At 41.9% G+C, this 17,838-nt stretch overlaps 1 protein-coding gene across 1 annotated transcript in view; it reads left to right on the forward strand.

Moving 5' to 3' along the window:
* The first annotated feature begins 359 nt into the window (after positions 1-359).
* Positions 360-17,838, forward strand: part of IL13RA1 (interleukin 13 receptor, alpha 1) — a 43,433-nt gene continuing 25,954 nt past the window's right edge. Inside the window, exons 1-5 of the mRNA XM_012727273.1 lie at positions 360-1,369; positions 1,864-2,002; positions 3,025-3,145; positions 13,666-13,853; positions 15,752-15,903. Of these exons, the coding sequence (XP_012582727.1) occupies positions 1,256-1,369; positions 1,864-2,002; positions 3,025-3,145; positions 13,666-13,853; positions 15,752-15,903 (714 nt within the window). The 5' untranslated portion in view covers positions 360-1,255. The remainder of the gene's footprint in view (positions 1,370-1,863; positions 2,003-3,024; positions 3,146-13,665; positions 13,854-15,751; positions 15,904-17,838) is intronic.

Raw genomic sequence — 17,838 nt, forward strand, 5'->3', positions numbered from 1 at the left:
TAAAGTATTTTTTCATTTGAAAACCCATATCATAAAAGCCTTGTAATAAAACTCAACCCTGTCGTGGGAATAATACCTAATATAGTAAGAGAACTGGGTTTCCCCCATGATTCTAATCGATGACATTTGACCATGCATTTCCCCCCGGTGTCCTCAGAGGGCAATTGCAGGTCCCCAATAATTATCAAGGATCCTTGTGTCAGTGTGGCTGCTTTAGGGGTATGTATGTATATAGCACTTTTGCTTCTTAAAATTGGGAGGCTGTTGGAATTTGCCTTCAACAGCTTCCCTGTCCCTACTCACATCCTCCTCAGTCCAGGTTTCAGATTCACAGGCTGAGAAATCTCACTCAGCACACATTCCTCTGTCAAAGGCCAATTCCTTAACTTTGCCATGAGAACATTGTAGGTGAAATGTTCTACACAGCCTTCTGGTTGTATAATTTGTGTTCTGTCCCTATAGGTAGAAACTAAGGAAAGCCAAATGATGTATAGATTTCTGGGCAAGGAATCAGGAATTAATTGAGAAAACGTACAGGCTCTGAAAACTAGGAGGCCCCATTGAGGGCAAGCACAGCTTTGTCAGTGGGACAGAAATACTCAGTATCCATGCAGCTAAATCACCCTGTTTCCTCTCAGAATTTTGCTTGCTATTATTGCTTTTTCTTTTCTGCCAGCACTGACCAACCAGCTCCATTTCCAGAGTGATGTCTTGCTGGGCCTAAGAGCTGTTCTGCTTCTATAAAGTGATCTTTTTATTGTGCCTCAGCCATGGTTCCCTAATTGTTGGCTTGTTGGCTGTCCCTCTGGGGCATCCTTGAGTTCTGCCTTGAGAGCTTACCATCGCCTTCACACACAGCTGGCAGCAGGTGTGTAGTGGCAAAATAGCCCCTTCGAGTAATTAGACGGAGGCAACTGACGGATTTTCTTTCTCATGGCCATCAGCACGTATTTAAAAGGAAATGCTTTCTCCAACTTGAGGCAGAAATTATTGCATAACAGGAAACTCCTGTTAATCAGGAGCTCTGATTCAGAGAAGCTCCATTTTTAATTCTTCCAACTCTGTCACCCGGGGAAATGTTAAATTCCTAAAGAGCCCTTTAATCTCATTATTGTAAATCCTAATAATCAGATTTGTGACTAAGGTCTGTATGTTGTCTGTGAGTTGACTTCATGTGATTCCTCAAAGCTTACCTACTTTGCAGATAACAGCATATGTGATAGTGAAAATGGTTAAACAATAAAGACGCTATTTAATGACAAGTCTTTCTTTTGCTCTCAGCCTTGACCCCCCTTTCTTTCCTTCTTTTCCTCAGAGGTCACCAGCTTCCTGGATGCTTAAAGCAGTCCTTGTTACTTTGGTCTTGATGGTATACTACATCTGCTTGGAATTGAATTGTGATCATCTCATTCCATTTCGCTTAAAATTGCTCTTAGATAGTTGGTATAGTACTATGATAAGTTTATAGATAAAAGTCATTTAAATGTGGGAAATCGTCTTTTGTTTATACTGGCATTTTCCACAGTGACAAGGCTGACATTGGCACAGGATAATTTTCTGTGGTGGGGAGGGAAGGCTGGCCTGTGTATTGTAGGGTATTTAGCAACAGCCTTGGTTTCTCCCCACAAGATGCCAATAGTAGCCACTTCCAAGTTATGACAACCTATGGGGATCGTAGAGAATACCAAATAGCTCTAGAATTGGGGTTGCAGTCATCCCAAGTTGAGAGTTACAGATCTGTACCATTTGAGAACTTTCTATTCCCCCCCACACATTTGGGCATGCTAATGTTTGATTACTCAAGTGTATGTTATTACTTGGCATGTTTGCTACAACAGTGCTTTTTAAATTTCCTAACCATAGAAAATTGCTCCAGAAACTCGTCGTCTGAAAGAAGTAGCCCTGAATGAAAGGATATGTCTGCACGTGGGGACCCAGTGCAGCACCAAGGAAAGTGAGAAGCCTAGCATTTTGAAAGAAAAATGCACTCCAGTCCCTGAAGGTAACAACAGAAAGCTCTATCCCTTGGTATTTAGAGAATAAATTCAGCTTATGAATCTGCTTGTGATCAGTGTGCATTAATGCATTCAGAGTAACTCTCCAACACTTGCTGAACTAATATGTGCCAAGAAGTACTGGCAATACAGAAAGTTTGAGGGTGACCCTGCCTTCAAGGTGTACACTGATAACCTGAATAATGATGCTTCGTAGTTTTACTATAGCACTTATAGAGAAATTAGTTTGATATACAGTTTCAGAGGGAAAATGGGTGTGCTGGTTTAGCGCCAACCAAGGATGAGCCACAGAAACTGCCCAGTAGGAACCTTGGTCATTGTTCCGCAACCCCCTTCCCACCCATTATTCGGTGTCCTTCCTCCTTTGCTCTGAAGGACAGGAAGTAGCACATACTGTTTAAGAACAGGGCTACCAGGCCCCAGATGTCCAAGTTCAGATCTCAGCTCTGCCAGCTGCTGTTGTATGACATTAGGCAGATCACGTAGACCTTTGCCCCTTCAGTTTCCTCATCTGTGTAATGGCATGATGATCGTACCTACCTCCCAGGGTTGGTGAGAGGATGAAACAGTAGATGCGAGGTGCCTAGAATAGTGCCTGTCCAAGAGAAAGAAAATGCAGTCTCCGTGTTATCTGTCAATATTATATTACTCCTCAATTGGGAGTTATTTGTATTTTCACATTCATTTTGAAATTCCTTTGTCATTGCCTGTGGTTGAAGTGTTACATGACCCATCACCTCCTTCTCCAGTTAGGGGTGCAAGAATTAGAGTTCCCTTAGTGATAATGAAGATTTTTTTTGTAACATCAGCAGGAGAGGCAGAGTTGTGAACAGATGAGATGTCAATTTTCTGTTCTGGGTGCCTTCTGGATAAAATTGAGTGAAGGATTAGGGGTTAGTTTCCTGGTAAAGTACCATGAAGAACCCTCACCATTCTCCATGCCCCAAAAGTGACTGGCTATTTTGCACTGCAAAGAGAAAAGAGTCCTGAACTCTGTCGGATATTCTAGGTGATCCTGAGTCGGCTGTGACCGAGCTACAATGCATTTGGCACAACCTCAGCTACATGAAATGTACTTGGCTCCCTGGAAAGAATACAAGTCCTGACACTAACTACACTCTCTCCTACTGGTGAGTATGTAAGACTCATAGAGAGGGACTGACTGTGATGCTGTTGGAAGCCATTGGATCTAACTTAGTTAAAAAAGTGGTTTTTTCCTACAAATCCAAAAGATGAGCCATTCACTTCAATGGAAAATGCATCTGCTTATGGCGCCTACTTGCAAAAAAAATCCAAAAAAAAAAAAAAAAAAAACCCAAAAAAACTTCTTTTTAAAAAAGTTGGGAATCCACAGGATGTTGCAACAAGTATACAGGAAGACCCAAGTTTGTCCCAATGGGAAATCTCAAAGAACTAGGATGCAATATTGAAACCACAATGTTGACATTGGTACAATCCCCTCACCTTGCTCAGATTTCACCAGTGTTCCTTGTGCTCATTTGTGTGAGTGTGAGTGTGTGTTTGCATGGTCTGTGCAGCTTAATCACATGTGTTGATATAGGATAGTTCCAGTACTGTAAGGGTCATTTGAGTTGCCCTTTTATATCCATAGTCATAGCTCCATCCTCCTCTCTTCCCTCGCATTCCTCTCTTCCAACTCTAACCTCTGGCAACCACTAATCTGTTCTCCATTTCCGTAATTTTGTAATTGTAAGAATTGTTACTGGAATGGAATCCTGTAGCACATACTGGTTGTGGCTCTTTTTAAACTGCATAAGATACTTAAGAGCTATTCAAGTGTTCTCCTGACAGTTCGTTCCCTTTTTATTGCATATAAAAACGGAGTAGTATTAATAGTAGTGGTAGTAGTAGTAGAATTCCATAATATGGATGTACTGATTTTTTAACCATTCCTTACAGGATATCTCAGTTGGTTCCAGTTTTTGTTGTTGTTGTTCTTTTGAATAAAACTATTATATTTATATTTAGCCTTTTGGATAAGCATAACTTTAACTTTGCATTTCTCTGGAATAAATGCCCAAGAGTGCCATTGCTAGGTCATATGACAATTGTATATTAGTTTTAGGAAACTGCCAAACTCTGTTCTAAAGTAGCTGTGCCATTCTACAATCCCACCAGCAATGTATGAGTGATTGGTATCTACTATGAAAAAACAATTGTATGATACCCAGAGTCAAAAGTAGTTTGGCTCCCCACAATATAACTTACAGTTGATATTTTTGTCTGTAGCTACAAATTGTGGTAAATTTCTAAATTAATGTTTAGATAATTTTCTTAGAGTCTAGAATTATTAACAACACACAATAAAGGAGACATAACCATGCTAAACAATTTAATTCACCAAAATTATTATTATTATTATTATTATTACTTTTTAATATTTTATTTTATTTTTTAAAGATTTATTTATGTATGCATACAGAACTGGGGTACAGGCCAGAGGTGCAGGGGCAGCAAGAGAATTCACCAGAGACAGAGTGGGGAGCAGAACAGGCAGATCAACAAGGTACATTGCTGAGGGGAGCAGCGGGTAAGACAAGAGAGGTCTGCCACGCCATGTGGGTCAGCCCTGGACTGGGGATCGAACTCGCACTGAAGCCACTGCAGCTAACTTGCATTGCTGCGCTTTAACCACTGCGCCACCAGGGAGAGCCATTATGTTATTATTTTTTTAAAGATTTACTTATTTATGCATACCGAACTAAGGTACAAGCCAGAGGTGCGGTGGGGGGTTGTGTGTGAAAACATCCACCAGAGGCAGTGTGAAGCAAAACAGGCAGATCTATTGAAATACACTACTGAGGGGAGCTGTGGGCAAGACAGGAGAGGCTCAGCTGCGCCACGTGGCTCAGCTCCCTGGCCAGGGATGGAATCTGCTGCAGTGGCTACGGACAGCTTCATAGTGCTGCGCTTTACCCCCTTGTGCCACCACAAGGGGCCCTCACCAAAATTATTTAATACTTATTGCAGTACAGATGTGAAAGGGTGGCAGAGATGAGAAACATGTAGATGGGGGGGATAGTGCTGAATACAGCTACCTACAGAGGCACACCCCAGAGATTTTGCAGGCTTGGTTCCTAGTCACCACGATAAAATGAATGTTGCGATACAGCAAGTCACATGACTTTTTTGGCTTCCCAGTGTACATATAAGTTATGTTTGTGTTAGAGTGTAGCTTTTAAGAGTGTAGCTTTTAAGTGTGCAAGGGCTTTATGTATAAAAAACAATATATACCTATATTTTACATAACAATTTTACTTTAACAAAAAATAAAACAATCACAGAGTTAAAAACCTGTAACATGCCTTAATTAAATGTGACATAGAAACATGACATGAGCTGTTGCCCTTGCGAAAATGGTACCGATACACTTGCTCAATGCAGGGTTGAGACAAACCTTCACTTTGTCAAAAATGTGATATCTATAAAACACAATAAAGCAAGGTGCAGACCAGTGAGGTATGCCTGGATAAAAATAAGAAGATGATGAGGCTTGCAAATTATAGGCAGACTTTTGTGAGAAGCTAGTGGGTATCTGGGGGAGGTGGCAGTGGAGGCTAACGGGCTTCGATGAAGTGGGAGCGCTGCACAGATCAGGACCTTTCTTAGAGGCTGGGCTCTGGGTCAGAGAGTTCTGAGGAAGGGAGGTAGTGAGACACCATGGCGGGAAGTAGGAGGTGTAGCGTAGGCAGTCTGCTCTCTACATGACCTTGTCCTCCTTTCTGTCTTTCACTGAAATGGCTTCTGGGAAAATGGGGTGTGGAAGGCTGTTACCAGAACTTCTGAAGCTACAAGATAAACATGGAATATCCATTTTGCCTAATGAAAGTATTTTTGGTATATTTAAACACTCAAGCCTATATCAGGGAATAGAGTGCAAAAATCATGAGACTTTTTGAACAAAAATCTCGAAAGCTATCTCAGGGGTTCACATCCACTCTTTGTCCTTGTTCCACAAAGTGCTTCCAGCAAAGCTGAGAAGTGCTGCAGGTGACCCACATGGTCCTGAGATGGTTCAGTCTGGAGGGTTTTTTCCTAATAGAAGTAATTCTATTTTTAGGGGCTCCTTGTTAGGGACAGCCTCATCAAGCTCACATGAGCCACTGCAGCCTGAGTTCCATCTGCCTGTTCTGCTCCCCACTCTGTCTCTGGTGAGCCCTCTCACTCCCCCTGCACACCTCTGGCCTGTACCCTAGTTCTTGTATGCATAGATAAATCAATCTTTTTTTTAAAAAAGCATTATCTTTTGAGGCTTTATCATTTCACTTGCCTCCTTGTGGTACCTGTTGTTTCTTCTTAACTGAAAATCCCCAGTGACTCCCTGGTGTCTTTGGGATAATGCTCAAACTTCTCACCATGACAGACAAAGCCATTTATGATCTGGCATCTACCAGTTTCTCAAATATCAGTCTCTTCTCCCTCTGCGTTTCTCTAACCTTCTCACACCTTATGGTCTAACCCACATGGAAATGCTTTCCGTTCAAACTGACCCTTTAGACACTCTTGGGTAGTGGAAGTCAAACCATATCCAAGCAGAATAGTGAAAGCCATCTGTGTTCCCTCACAGTCCCTGCCTCCCCTTTCACCTGGGTGCCTCGTAGTTGCCTCCTTATCTCGGATAGCACTTCCTCTTCAGAGAGCCATCCTTGACCTCTCAGGTCTCTCAAGATCTGTGTCTGGGTCCTCCCTGGTGGCACAGTGGGTTAAAGCACAGCACTAGGAAACTATGTGCAGCCACTGCAGCACGAGTTTGATTCCTGGTCAGGGAGCTGACCACACGGCGCAGCAGATCTCTCCTGTCTCGCTCACTGCTCCCCTCAGCAGTGTATTTCAGTAAATCTGCCTGTTCTACTCCCCACTCTGTCTCTGGTGAATCCTCTCACCCCTCACTGCTCTGGCCTGTACCTCAGTTCTGCATAGTGTGTATAAATAAATAAATCTTTAAGAAAAGAAAAAAAAGAAAGATTTGTGCCTGGCAGTGTTGTCCCACAGCACGTTGCACTTTCCCATGTTGTTGGTAGTACTCGCTGAATTGTGTGGTCATTTCCTGTTTACTAGTCACGACTTCCCCATATGCCCTCTCCCTTGAGAGCAGAACTATGTCTTGTTCCCCTGGTGCTAGCTAGACACAAGGGAGGTGTTCCGTAAAGCACTTGGGTGAGTGACAACTTAGGATGTATAAATAACTGAGAAGGGATAGAATTCAGAAATAAGAGAGCACTGAGCAGCTCTGACTCCCCAAAGAACTGCTAGTGAAGCTCAGAGAAATGAGCTTAAAAGGCGTAGCCTGGCCCTGATATCAAGGGCACATCTAGAGAGAGATGGCCTCGGGCCCTTTCCGATGTCCTTCAGGCGGGCAGCCTCCCTGCTAAGTGTGCTTTTCACATTTGTTATTGGGCAGGGGAAGAACAGAAGAAGCCTTAACACTGCACCTTATTCCATGGCTGACTGCAGGAAAGGCACCCGAATGTAGGAATCAGGGTGGCCTAGTCCCTAGAGCTTTTATAAGACAAAAATAGGAACGTGTTTGCAGCGTAAGTCATTGCAGATGACGTTGTAATGCGTGTTGCACAACGAGTGCCCCCTTTGGGTAGAGGAATTACCAAAGCCTAACTTGTAAGGCATCCTCTGGTTGAGGCCATCTTCTTCCAGGGTGATGTAGAGTCTTGCTTGGGCTAGCTTTCAGCCTTCGTTGACACCTTTGTACAGAGCACAGTCTATAGCTATTGAGGGTAGCTGAAGAATTCAGTCCCAGAGTAAGGCTTTCTGAAGGGGGCAGGTATAGGGCATTGCAGAGCTGGTTGTGAGCTTGGACTTTTCCTATAGTATAGCGCTGTCCCATCCGCAAGCCACTATTTACATTTTAATTTAAACAAATTCAGATTGTTAGGTGAAAACTTGTTGCTCATTCCTACTACCCAAATTCCCATGTGGGTTAAGTGGCCAGTGGATCCTCAATGGGACAGCACAGATACGGATATTTATCTAATCCCAGAAAGTTTGGGTAGAGATTCTCTATCGTCTGCCCTCACTGCTCCGCAGCTGATTGTGTTTTGGAGCCACAGTGCTTGGGTTAACATCTTGGCTCTCTTCCCCACCAGCAGTGTGATTTGGGCCAAGTCCGTGTTCTCTGAGTCTCAGTTTTGTAATCTGTAAGACAAGAAGCAACAAACAGTGCCTACTTAAAAAAAAAAAAGATTTATTTATTCATGCAGAACTGGGGCACAAGCCAGAGGTTCAAGGGCAGTGAAAGGAATCACCAGAGACAGCGGGGAGCAGAGCAGGCAGACTGACAAGTACGCTGCTGAGGGGAGCAGTGGGTGGGTCAGGAGAGGTCTGCTGCCATGTGGGTTATCTCCGGGGCTGGGAATTGAACTCACACTAAAGTGGCTCTCTTGTTTGCAGTGCTGCATTTTAACCTGTTACGTCACCAGGGAGGGCCAGTACCTACTTTTTAAGAGTGTTGTGAGAACTGTTATTGTATGAAAAGTGTTCAGTCTTGGACCTAACTGCCAATGTGTAGAGAAGAGTAAGTCCTCAATACATAATAGCTATATAGTCGTGCCTACCTCCCATAATCTGAGGTTGTCCTTTCCGAATTTCCAGTTACCAGGGTCAACCATGGTCTAAAATGAGTACCTAGGGGGCCTCCCTGGTGGCACAAGGGGTTAAAGCACAGAGGCTGCTGCAGCGTGAGTACAATCCCCAGTCAGGGAGCTGACTCACATGGCATGGCAGACCTCTCCTGACCCACCCACTGCTCCCCTCAGCAGTGTACTTTGTCAGGCTGCCTGTTCTGCTCCCCACTCTCTCTCTGGTAAATCCACTCACTGCCCCTGCACCTCTGGCCTGCACCCTAGTTCTTCTATGCATAAATAAAAATCTTAAAAAAAATAAAAATAATACTTACAATAAAATATTTTGAGAGAGAGCTACCAAGTTCACATCTATGTGGTTATTAGTTACCGTTGTTAGTATCTTTCTGTGCCTAATATATACATTAGACTATCATCGGTATGCATGCTTAGGAAAAGCAGTATGTATTGGATTCTGTACTCTCTGCAGTTTCAGGCCTCCACTGGGGGCCATAGAACATATTCCCTGTGAGTAAGAGGGGCGGCTATTCTGTGTATTTTCTTCTTTTTACTTATCCCCACTCCCTGGCACATGTAGCTAGTGCACGTTGCTCTGCCTTCACCTCGAGAATCTGCAGCTCTTCCTCCCCTGCTCTCCCCTGGTAGAGCCTTTCCAATCAAATTCACAAGACTTAAGTGCTGAGGATCAAGCACCAGGAATTGGGTTTAGGCACCAGTTTCCATCACCACAAACGGTTTCCCTAATCCCCAATCAGAAAATAGTCATTTTGAAGGCCCAGGACAGCACGCTGCAGGGATTGTGGGGCTTTGAAAGGAGCCTGACTTGAATAACTACAGACTATCCGTGCCAAAGAATTCTAGGGAATTTTCTTAGCACATGAAGAGTCATCCTCAGAGTTGAGGGGATGGTCTTTAATTTGTCCATCTCCTCCTTAAGTTTGCAGTGTGGTTCTGTGGAGGAATTCAGTGTGGAATCTTAGCAGCAGCCCCTGGAACACCCTGTATTTCGTTTGTCCTCTCATCTTTCACAAGAAGTCTGAAAAGTTGTCTCTTTGATACCCATATTTACCCTGTAATAATTTCATCTAAATGACAACAGAACTAAGAAATTGGTAACTGGGGTCCGTGAGAATATACGAAATAGGCCAGTACAAAGATGGAAAAGAAATCTCTAAGATTGCCTCTTGGAGGAGTTCTTTTCATTATCTGAAAAAGGATTCATTTCCACCTAGTTTTCCTTTGTTGTGTAACCAGAACTTCACAAGTTTCTTCAGTTTCTGTTTCTGGTTGTGGGCAGAAAACATTCCAAGCCTTCTGATCTAAAAACAAGTTAGGGCGGTAAGTTAGTTTTTAAAAGACTTTTCATTCATGAGCCACAAGGGCGACCACTAAGAGAAGAACCCTAAGTTCTTTCTCTTAAGGGAGAAAAACATTTTTCTATATGGAAACAGTTCTTTCTATAGTCTTGAGAGAAGTAAATACATTAAACCTGAGTTGTTTTTTTTTAAGACTACACACACACGCACACACATACACACACACACACATATATAAGGTTAGGTTACAAGGAAAATGAAGGGAGAAGACACTCATGCAGACACAAGTGGTTAAAAGAGCTGCCAGACTATATTTTTTCAAGAGCCATTTTAGGTTAACAACAAAATTGAGAAGAACATACAGAGTCCCATGCACCCTCCCTCCACGACATATAAAGCCTCGCTCGCGATCACCCTCCCCCAGCGTGGTGCATTTGTTATCATGAGAAACCTAGATTTACACGTCAAAACCACCCAACGTTGATAGTTTTTCTCTGAGAGCTCATTCTTGGTGTTGTACATTGTCGTCAGAGGGTTTGGACAAATGTCTAATGACCTATCCATCACCATTATGTTGTAGACAGTATTGCCACAGCCCTCGAATCCTCTGCTCTGCTGTCCATCTCTCCTTGCACAACCCCTGGCAGCTGCTCAGTTCCACTTCTCCATAGTTGTGCTTTCTCCAGAATATCGTATAGTTGGAATCATACAGCATGGAGCGTTTCCAGATGGATGGCTTTCACTAGTCACATATATTTAAGATTCCTCTGTTTGTTTGTTTGTTTGTTTTTTTTTTTGTGGCTTGATACTTCACTTATTTTTGTCTAGTTTTATTATAATTATAATAATTTATTTTTACATCATTTTGTGCCTTTTTCCATCTCAGTTGTAATCCCCGTGGGCTTCCCGTGCACTCCCCCCACCCATTTTTGATCCCATTCCCTGCTCCACCCCCGTAAAATGTCTCTGGTATATAGTTGTTCATTATTATTTTCCCGCTGGTCCTTTATGCTCCTGCTATGAGTGAAACCATCTGGTATTTTCCTTTTTATTTCTTAGCCCACTTATTTTTAGTGCTAAGTAATATGCTATTGTCTGGATGCACCAATTTATTCATTAGTTTACTTACTGAAGGACATTTTGGTTGCTTTCAAGCTTTTCCAATTATGAATATAGCTGCTATAAATATTTGTGTGCAGGTTTTGTGTGGACATGTTTCAGTTCCTTTGGGTATATACCAAGCAGAGCGATTGCTGGATAACGTTTGCTTTTGCAAGAAATTGCCAAACTGTCTTCCAAAGTGACTGTATCACTTGGCATTTCCACCAGCAGTGAATGAGAATTCCTGTTGTTCTACGTCCTTGCCAGCATTTGGTGTTGTCAGTGTTCTGGAGTTTAGCCATCCGAATAGGTGTGTAGTAGTATCTTCTTATTTTCATTTGCATTTCCCTGATGACACCTGATATGGAGAATCTCTTCCCATGTTTATTTTCCAAACTGATATCTTTGCGGGCGTGTCTTTGGCTTATTTTCTTAGTTGGGTTATTTTTTTTTTCTCATTGTGGAATTTTAAGAATTTTTGTATATTTTAGTGAGCAGTCTTTTATCAGATCTGCCTTTCATAAATATTTTCTCCTAGTCTACAATTTTTTTTTCTGTTTCTCTTGACATTGACTTTCAAGGACAATTTTTAATTTTAGTGAAGTCTGTTATCAATTATTTCATTCATGAATTATGCCTTTGTATGTAAAAAATCATCACCACCATCCCCAAGGTTATCTAAGTTTTCTCCTGTTGTCTTCAAGCAGTTCTTTACTTTTGATTTTGCATTTATGTCTAATACTTTGTTTGGTGAAGATTATAAGTTCTGTAAGTAGCTTCATTTTTTCATGTAGATGTCCAGTTGTTCCAGAACCATTTGTTGAAAGGCTATCTTTGTTTGCTTTGTTTGGGTCACCTTCCTGGTAGGGCATTGAACTCATGCTGTATTGTCTGTTCTTTGTCAACAGTCCAGTGACTGACTTATGGGAATTGATCTGAATTTTATAAAACCCCATTTGTAGCAGAATCCCCCTTAGAGTTGCTATCAAATGCTGATTTGTAGGCCCTGAGCTAAACCTAGGTCAGATTCTCTTAGAGAAGTTTTGAGGAAGCTGTTTTTTCAATTACTGCAAGTGACTCTGAGGTAACAGGGTCCTGGGACTCTTTAGTATCATCTCAGTCGATTGTTTACAATCACCTTCCTTTGCTGCAGAACTTTTGCTCAACTTCCATTGTACAAGCTGATATAAGGGTTGACTCTGTGTCTTCTGCCAGTTATACAAAACAAAGTCCTTTGGTAGCCTTGTTGGAAATGTAATGAACACATTTTCTCTTTCTGTACTAATTGCTGATGACCACAGGGACCAGTGCAGGGAGGTGTGCGTGGAAGTCTCCAAAACAGGAAACAAGAGAGCAGCTGTGTGGGTTCTGGAAGGCATTTAAAGTCGCATGGTGGAGTAAAACCTGGAAAGCTGCTGTGTTCTCGAACAGTGATTTGACAGTGATTGAGGGTACTAGTAATGATGAGACAGGTAAGGCTGGAGAATATAAGAAAGCTGAAGTGATGAGGCATGAAACTGGGTAAGGGCAATGGGACTATCATAGGAGAGAATCCGAGAAGCTTTGCAAAGGGAGAGATAACAAAATTTGGTGATAGAATATGGGGAATGGAGGGTAGAAAGGTGTTTTTTTTAATGATTTATTTATTTATGCATTCAGAACTGGGGTACAGGCCAGAGGTGCAGGGGGCAGTGAAAGGATTCACCAGAGACACAGTGGGGAACAGAACAGACAGATCAATGAAGTACACTGCTGGAGGGAACAGTGGGCAGGTCAGGAGAGGTTTGCCGTGTCACGTGGGTCACCTTCCTGGTAGGGCATTGAACTCATGCTGCAGTAGCTTCAGGCAGCTTCAAAGGGCTGTGCCTTAACTTGTTGTGCCACCAGGGAGGGTCCTGAAAGGTGATTTTTAAATGTTCTTATGAGGAGCCCAGAGAAAATGAGCTCTGACCAAAAGCAATTGGGAAATTAGAAGAAATGCAGTTCGGTAGAGAAAGTGGGGCACAGATATTCAATGCAGAATTTGAGGTAATAGGGCAACACTCAAGTGGAGCAATTAGAAATCTGGGAACTCCCTCCAAGGTGAGAGGTCAGGACTAGAAATCCCCAGTATAGACATTCTAGTTGGGGGTAAAAGTGATCAATTGGGGTTGAGTGCATGAGGGAGTAAGAAATAGAGGGGATTGTGCAGAGGACGGAGGCCTGGATATGAACCTTCTGAGAAGAGAAGGGAGGGAGGAACATGTCAAGAACACAAAGTAGGGGCAGGCAGAGGCACCCAAGGAGAGCCTTGGAATTCAGCAAATGCTTCCATCTTCAAGAAGCATAGCTTCTGCTGCCACCACACAACACTTTATGTAGGAGAAAAAGAGTGAGGACTCCTGCAAGCTCCGCTGCTATTGAGAGTAGCGATAATCATCAAAAAGGAACATTCTTATCTTTCCACAGTATGCAGTAGAGTCAAATTGTAAAATAAGATTTTTTAAAATCTACTTTGCTTTATTACAGATACTGCATTTTCATAGACATCTCTAGTCATCAAACAACAAAAAGCCTGCAACTGTTTCTTGCATACCTTGTTAGAAATAATGTAGGTTTTCTCATTTTATCTTGTAGGCACAGGAGCCTGGGGAATGTTCTTCAGTGTGAAAACATCTTTAGAGAAGGTCAACACCTGGGCTGTTCCTTTGCTCTGACTAAAGGGCCACAGTCCAGTTTAGAACAGCACAGTGTCCAAATAATGGTCCGGGATGATGCAGGGAAGATCAGACCATCCTACAGGATCATGCCTTTAACATCTCATGGTACGTTTTACATCTCCTCTATGATGTAGACAAAAGTATTGACTTGTGAATAACCAATACAATTCATTAAAGGTACTTTTGGTGTTAAGAGCATAGCAGAAAAAGGAATTATGTTCTCATGTTCCACTTTGACAGATCCTTTTTTTTAATGAAGTGAGCCTGGAATCTTAAATAATTATTGAGCACATGAGCTAAATGCTTTATTCTTCTTGACTTATGAGTAAGCTGAGACTCTAGAAAGCAGTTAGTTATAGAAGTAAGAACTCTTAAGATTGATTTTATTTTACTTGTGATGCCTGAACAGATGATGCTGCTGAACAAACATGATTGATCCTGAGTGGTCTCTCTCTTCATTAGGAAAAGCATAGACAGGAGGTGTTGGGGTTGGGGGTGTTATTGGAAGTATGGAATGTTCTGACTGGCATGGGCACTGATCTGTCACAACAGTCAGCATAGCCAAGTGGAACTCTTGACTTAGAAAGAGCCCTTAAACTGAAAACAAAATATCTACTTGAAGTCCTGATTTCTTTTGAGAGGCATGTAAACTTAAAGACTTTAAGCATTTCCTTATCTGTAAAATAGGGAACTTAGTCCCTCTGTACCTCAAAGGATTGTCATCAGGTCTGGATGTATAAAATAAAAGCATTTTGTAAGTGTCTAAAGTAGACTACAACAAACATCATATTTATTTGTTGAAATAATCTAGTGGAGAGTTCAGATTCTGGCTAAGTGGTATATAGACAATTTATAGGCTGACAACTATGAATTGACAAAGGTCCCCATGTTTGCAAATGGAACTCTGTGTCACATTCCTTTCCAGTAGTTATGGAAGCACATGTTGATAGTGAGCCAAAGGCAGTTTGATTGGTAAGCCAGGGGAGTGAGGTCGTGGCAGCTTTCCCAATAGGGGGATCTGAAGCAAAGTCCCCCTCTGTCTTCCTCCTTACCTGGCCGATTGTCTTCAGTGGACCCTTTAAAGCTCATTTTGCTATTCCTGGATATTAATGGCAACATGAAAGGAGATTATTCTTCAAGTCATTTTCTTCTAATTATTCACTGTCTTCTGTTGCTCAGTGTTAAGCACAGCTGACTCCTGAAAAACTAAATTGACTAGGCTAATTTTTTTGATGTTTTTTAAATTGTGGTTATAACCATGTCACATTAAATGCACGTGCTTAACCATTTTTATGTGTATGGTTCAGTCAGGTATATTTACATTGTTGTGCAACATATCTCTAGACCTTTGTCATCTTGTAAAACTGAAGCTGTGCCCATTAATCATTAACTCCACCTCCACCTTCCCCCAGCCCTTAGTAACTATCTTTCTACTTTCTGTTTCTGAGATTTAACTGCTGTAGATGCAGCTGATGAGTGGAATCCTGCAGCTTTTGTCCATCTGGGGCCGGTTTATTTATTCACTTAGCATAATGTCCCTGGGGTTTGTCCATGTTGTATGCTGTGGCAGAGAGCAGGCTCATGTTTTCACGTATGTGACACAAGGGCAGGACAGCTGGGAAAACCCCTGTACTGGGTGCCCCAGTTTGCCCATCAGGTGGAAGCCTATCTTGTACTCAAGCGCTTCTTTCCTTTATTTTCTACATTGCAGCTGGGTGTCCTGATTGTACCCGGCCATTTCTAAGCAGGGGCAGGCCCGAGTTCATGTCAGCATCCAAAACATCTTCCGTGGGTCCATAATACTAGGCAGTTTAAAATAAGCTTCCTTTGTTAACCGAGACTATTTAAAATTCTAGAACTTTGTGTCTGATCACGTATGGCCATTAGAAGCATCAGCCCTATTTTGACTTAACTTTGTGACTTTCATTATCCCTGCCTGTGTTAAGTATTTCATCAAAATTAACACTGCAAGCTGATCTGTATTTTCTGTTTCTATCTTTTAGTGAAACCTGACCCTCCACATATCAAAAAGCTCTTCTTCCATAATGGAGATTTATATGTGCAATGGAAGAATCCAAAGAATTTTTTAAGCAGATGTTTATTTTATGAAGTAGAAGTCAATAACAGCCAAACAGACATGCATCATACTTTCTACGTAAGTTTTTAAGAAAGTTGTTTTCATTTGGGTTTTTTCCTCTCAGGTGAATTTCTTAGTGTAATAAATGAAATGAAATGTAGCTTGGCTTGTCACATTGATGATAGATGATGATGATAATGACGGTGATGAAACTTCTAGTCTGAAATAGAGTTTGGTGGGGGATTTGAGTGTTTATGTTAGCAATGGCTGGAAGATTCAAGGATTCATTAACTCATCTGTCAGAAAGTTTTTATTACGTGTCTACCATGTGCCAGGCACTCTTTTTATGTGTATAGGACACTTGATGAACAATTTTTTCCCCAGGAAACTTACCTACTACAAAATAAGTATGCAAATGAGTGAGCTAATTTTGGAGAATGAATGCTGTGAAGTAAATCAGATGGACAGAAAAATGGGGGACCTGAGAGAATATTGGGCAAGGAGATCATCTGAAGTAATGACATTTGAGGTGAAATGAGATAGAATGATGGGCAGAAGCTGGCAGTGCCCAAGTCTGGGTGGAGGGGACAGCAAGCACAAAGACTCTGAAATAGGTATAAGCTTGGCATGTGGAGAACAGAGGAGACCAGTGTGGCCAAAGTGGCACGAAAGGGTGTCTTGAGCAGGAGGCGGGGAGTAGGCCAGGTGGTACTTGCAGACTTCAATCTGGACATTGTTTTCTTGCAGTTAATGGCTACTGAGGAAGTCAAATTCAAGTAGTCAGTGTTTGTTGGTTTCTGCATGTTTATGCAATTTGGAATCCGATCCCAAGCGCTCTGATTAGAGGTCCCTGCAACATGGAGCAGAATATTGAACAACCTCAGGGCATCCGTCCTATCATTCTGCTATAGAGTCAAGGTCACAGACATTTTTGTTCAGACCACAAACAAAGTGTGGTTTTGTTTTTTAGATTTTTTTTTTTGGGGGGGCCCAATTATTGTTACCAGAGGAGTATAGTTTCCGTAAGGTGGCGCTTTGAGACCATGGACACCACACCATTCTCTTGCGTGCCACCTGCCTGAGCCTTGTGTACATTTGAGTTTTGAGCTTAGAGATCAAGTGTTTTATATTGGCTTTTGAAGGAGCCAAGCATCTCGCATGTGGGCAAATTCTTAGTCCAGTTGTTTTAGTTCATCATGTGAGTTTCAAAAGACTTACTAAAATAAGCAGTGTTGACAGGCTGTAACTCCAGACGGAGTGGCCAGTTCCATAGCTTTGCAGAGTTCTTCTGGGCATTTGCAGATGAATCCCTTCGCTGAAATAGAATAATTGTTATCTGTAGTAGAAACAGTTGTCCCTGTAAAATACTGCAAAGTAAAAAAAGCAAAGCGCTTCCAAGTGCAGAGGAGATGAGACTTGGATGTTCGAGGAAGTGAGTTGTCAGAAAGTGGAAATATATTTGACTGCTCCTGCCTATACTGCTTCCTTCTGTCTGAAATCCTGAGACATACCCTGCTGTGTTACTCATTTGGCACTGAATTATGTCCTGCTATTTACTTTGATCATATTATGTGTAGGCTTTCTCTCTCCCTGAAAACAAGCCCCTGTAGGGAGGAGTGAGCTGGTGTTCAGTTTGCTGCTGTTTGTGCTATTAACACATAACAAGCAGTTACTATGTAACAGGTCTTATGGTGAGCACTGCATCTGAATTGTCTCAATTAGTCCTCAAGGTAGGCCCTAGGATCTGTGTCCTGTTAATTTTCCTACTCAATAGTTGATAAAACTCAGTCTCAGTGAATGCTTCCATTATCACATTGCTGCAAAGTCAAAGATTTCAGCAAGGTCTAACTTAAAAGTTTGTAATAGTTGTCACTGATTAAGTGTCTATGATGGGCTACAAAGATACTCTTCTATGCATTTCTCATATATTAGTTCATAATAACTTAAGAAATAGATGCTATTTTATTTTATTGAGAAACTAAAACTCAAGAGGTTGAATAATACGTGGAACTG

Source organism: Condylura cristata, unplaced genomic scaffold (assembly GCF_000260355.1).
Source record: "Condylura cristata isolate star-nosed mole 26May11 unplaced genomic scaffold, ConCri1.0 scaffold00019, whole genome shotgun sequence".
NCBI classification, from domain to species: domain Eukaryota; kingdom Metazoa; phylum Chordata; class Mammalia; order Eulipotyphla; family Talpidae; genus Condylura; species Condylura cristata.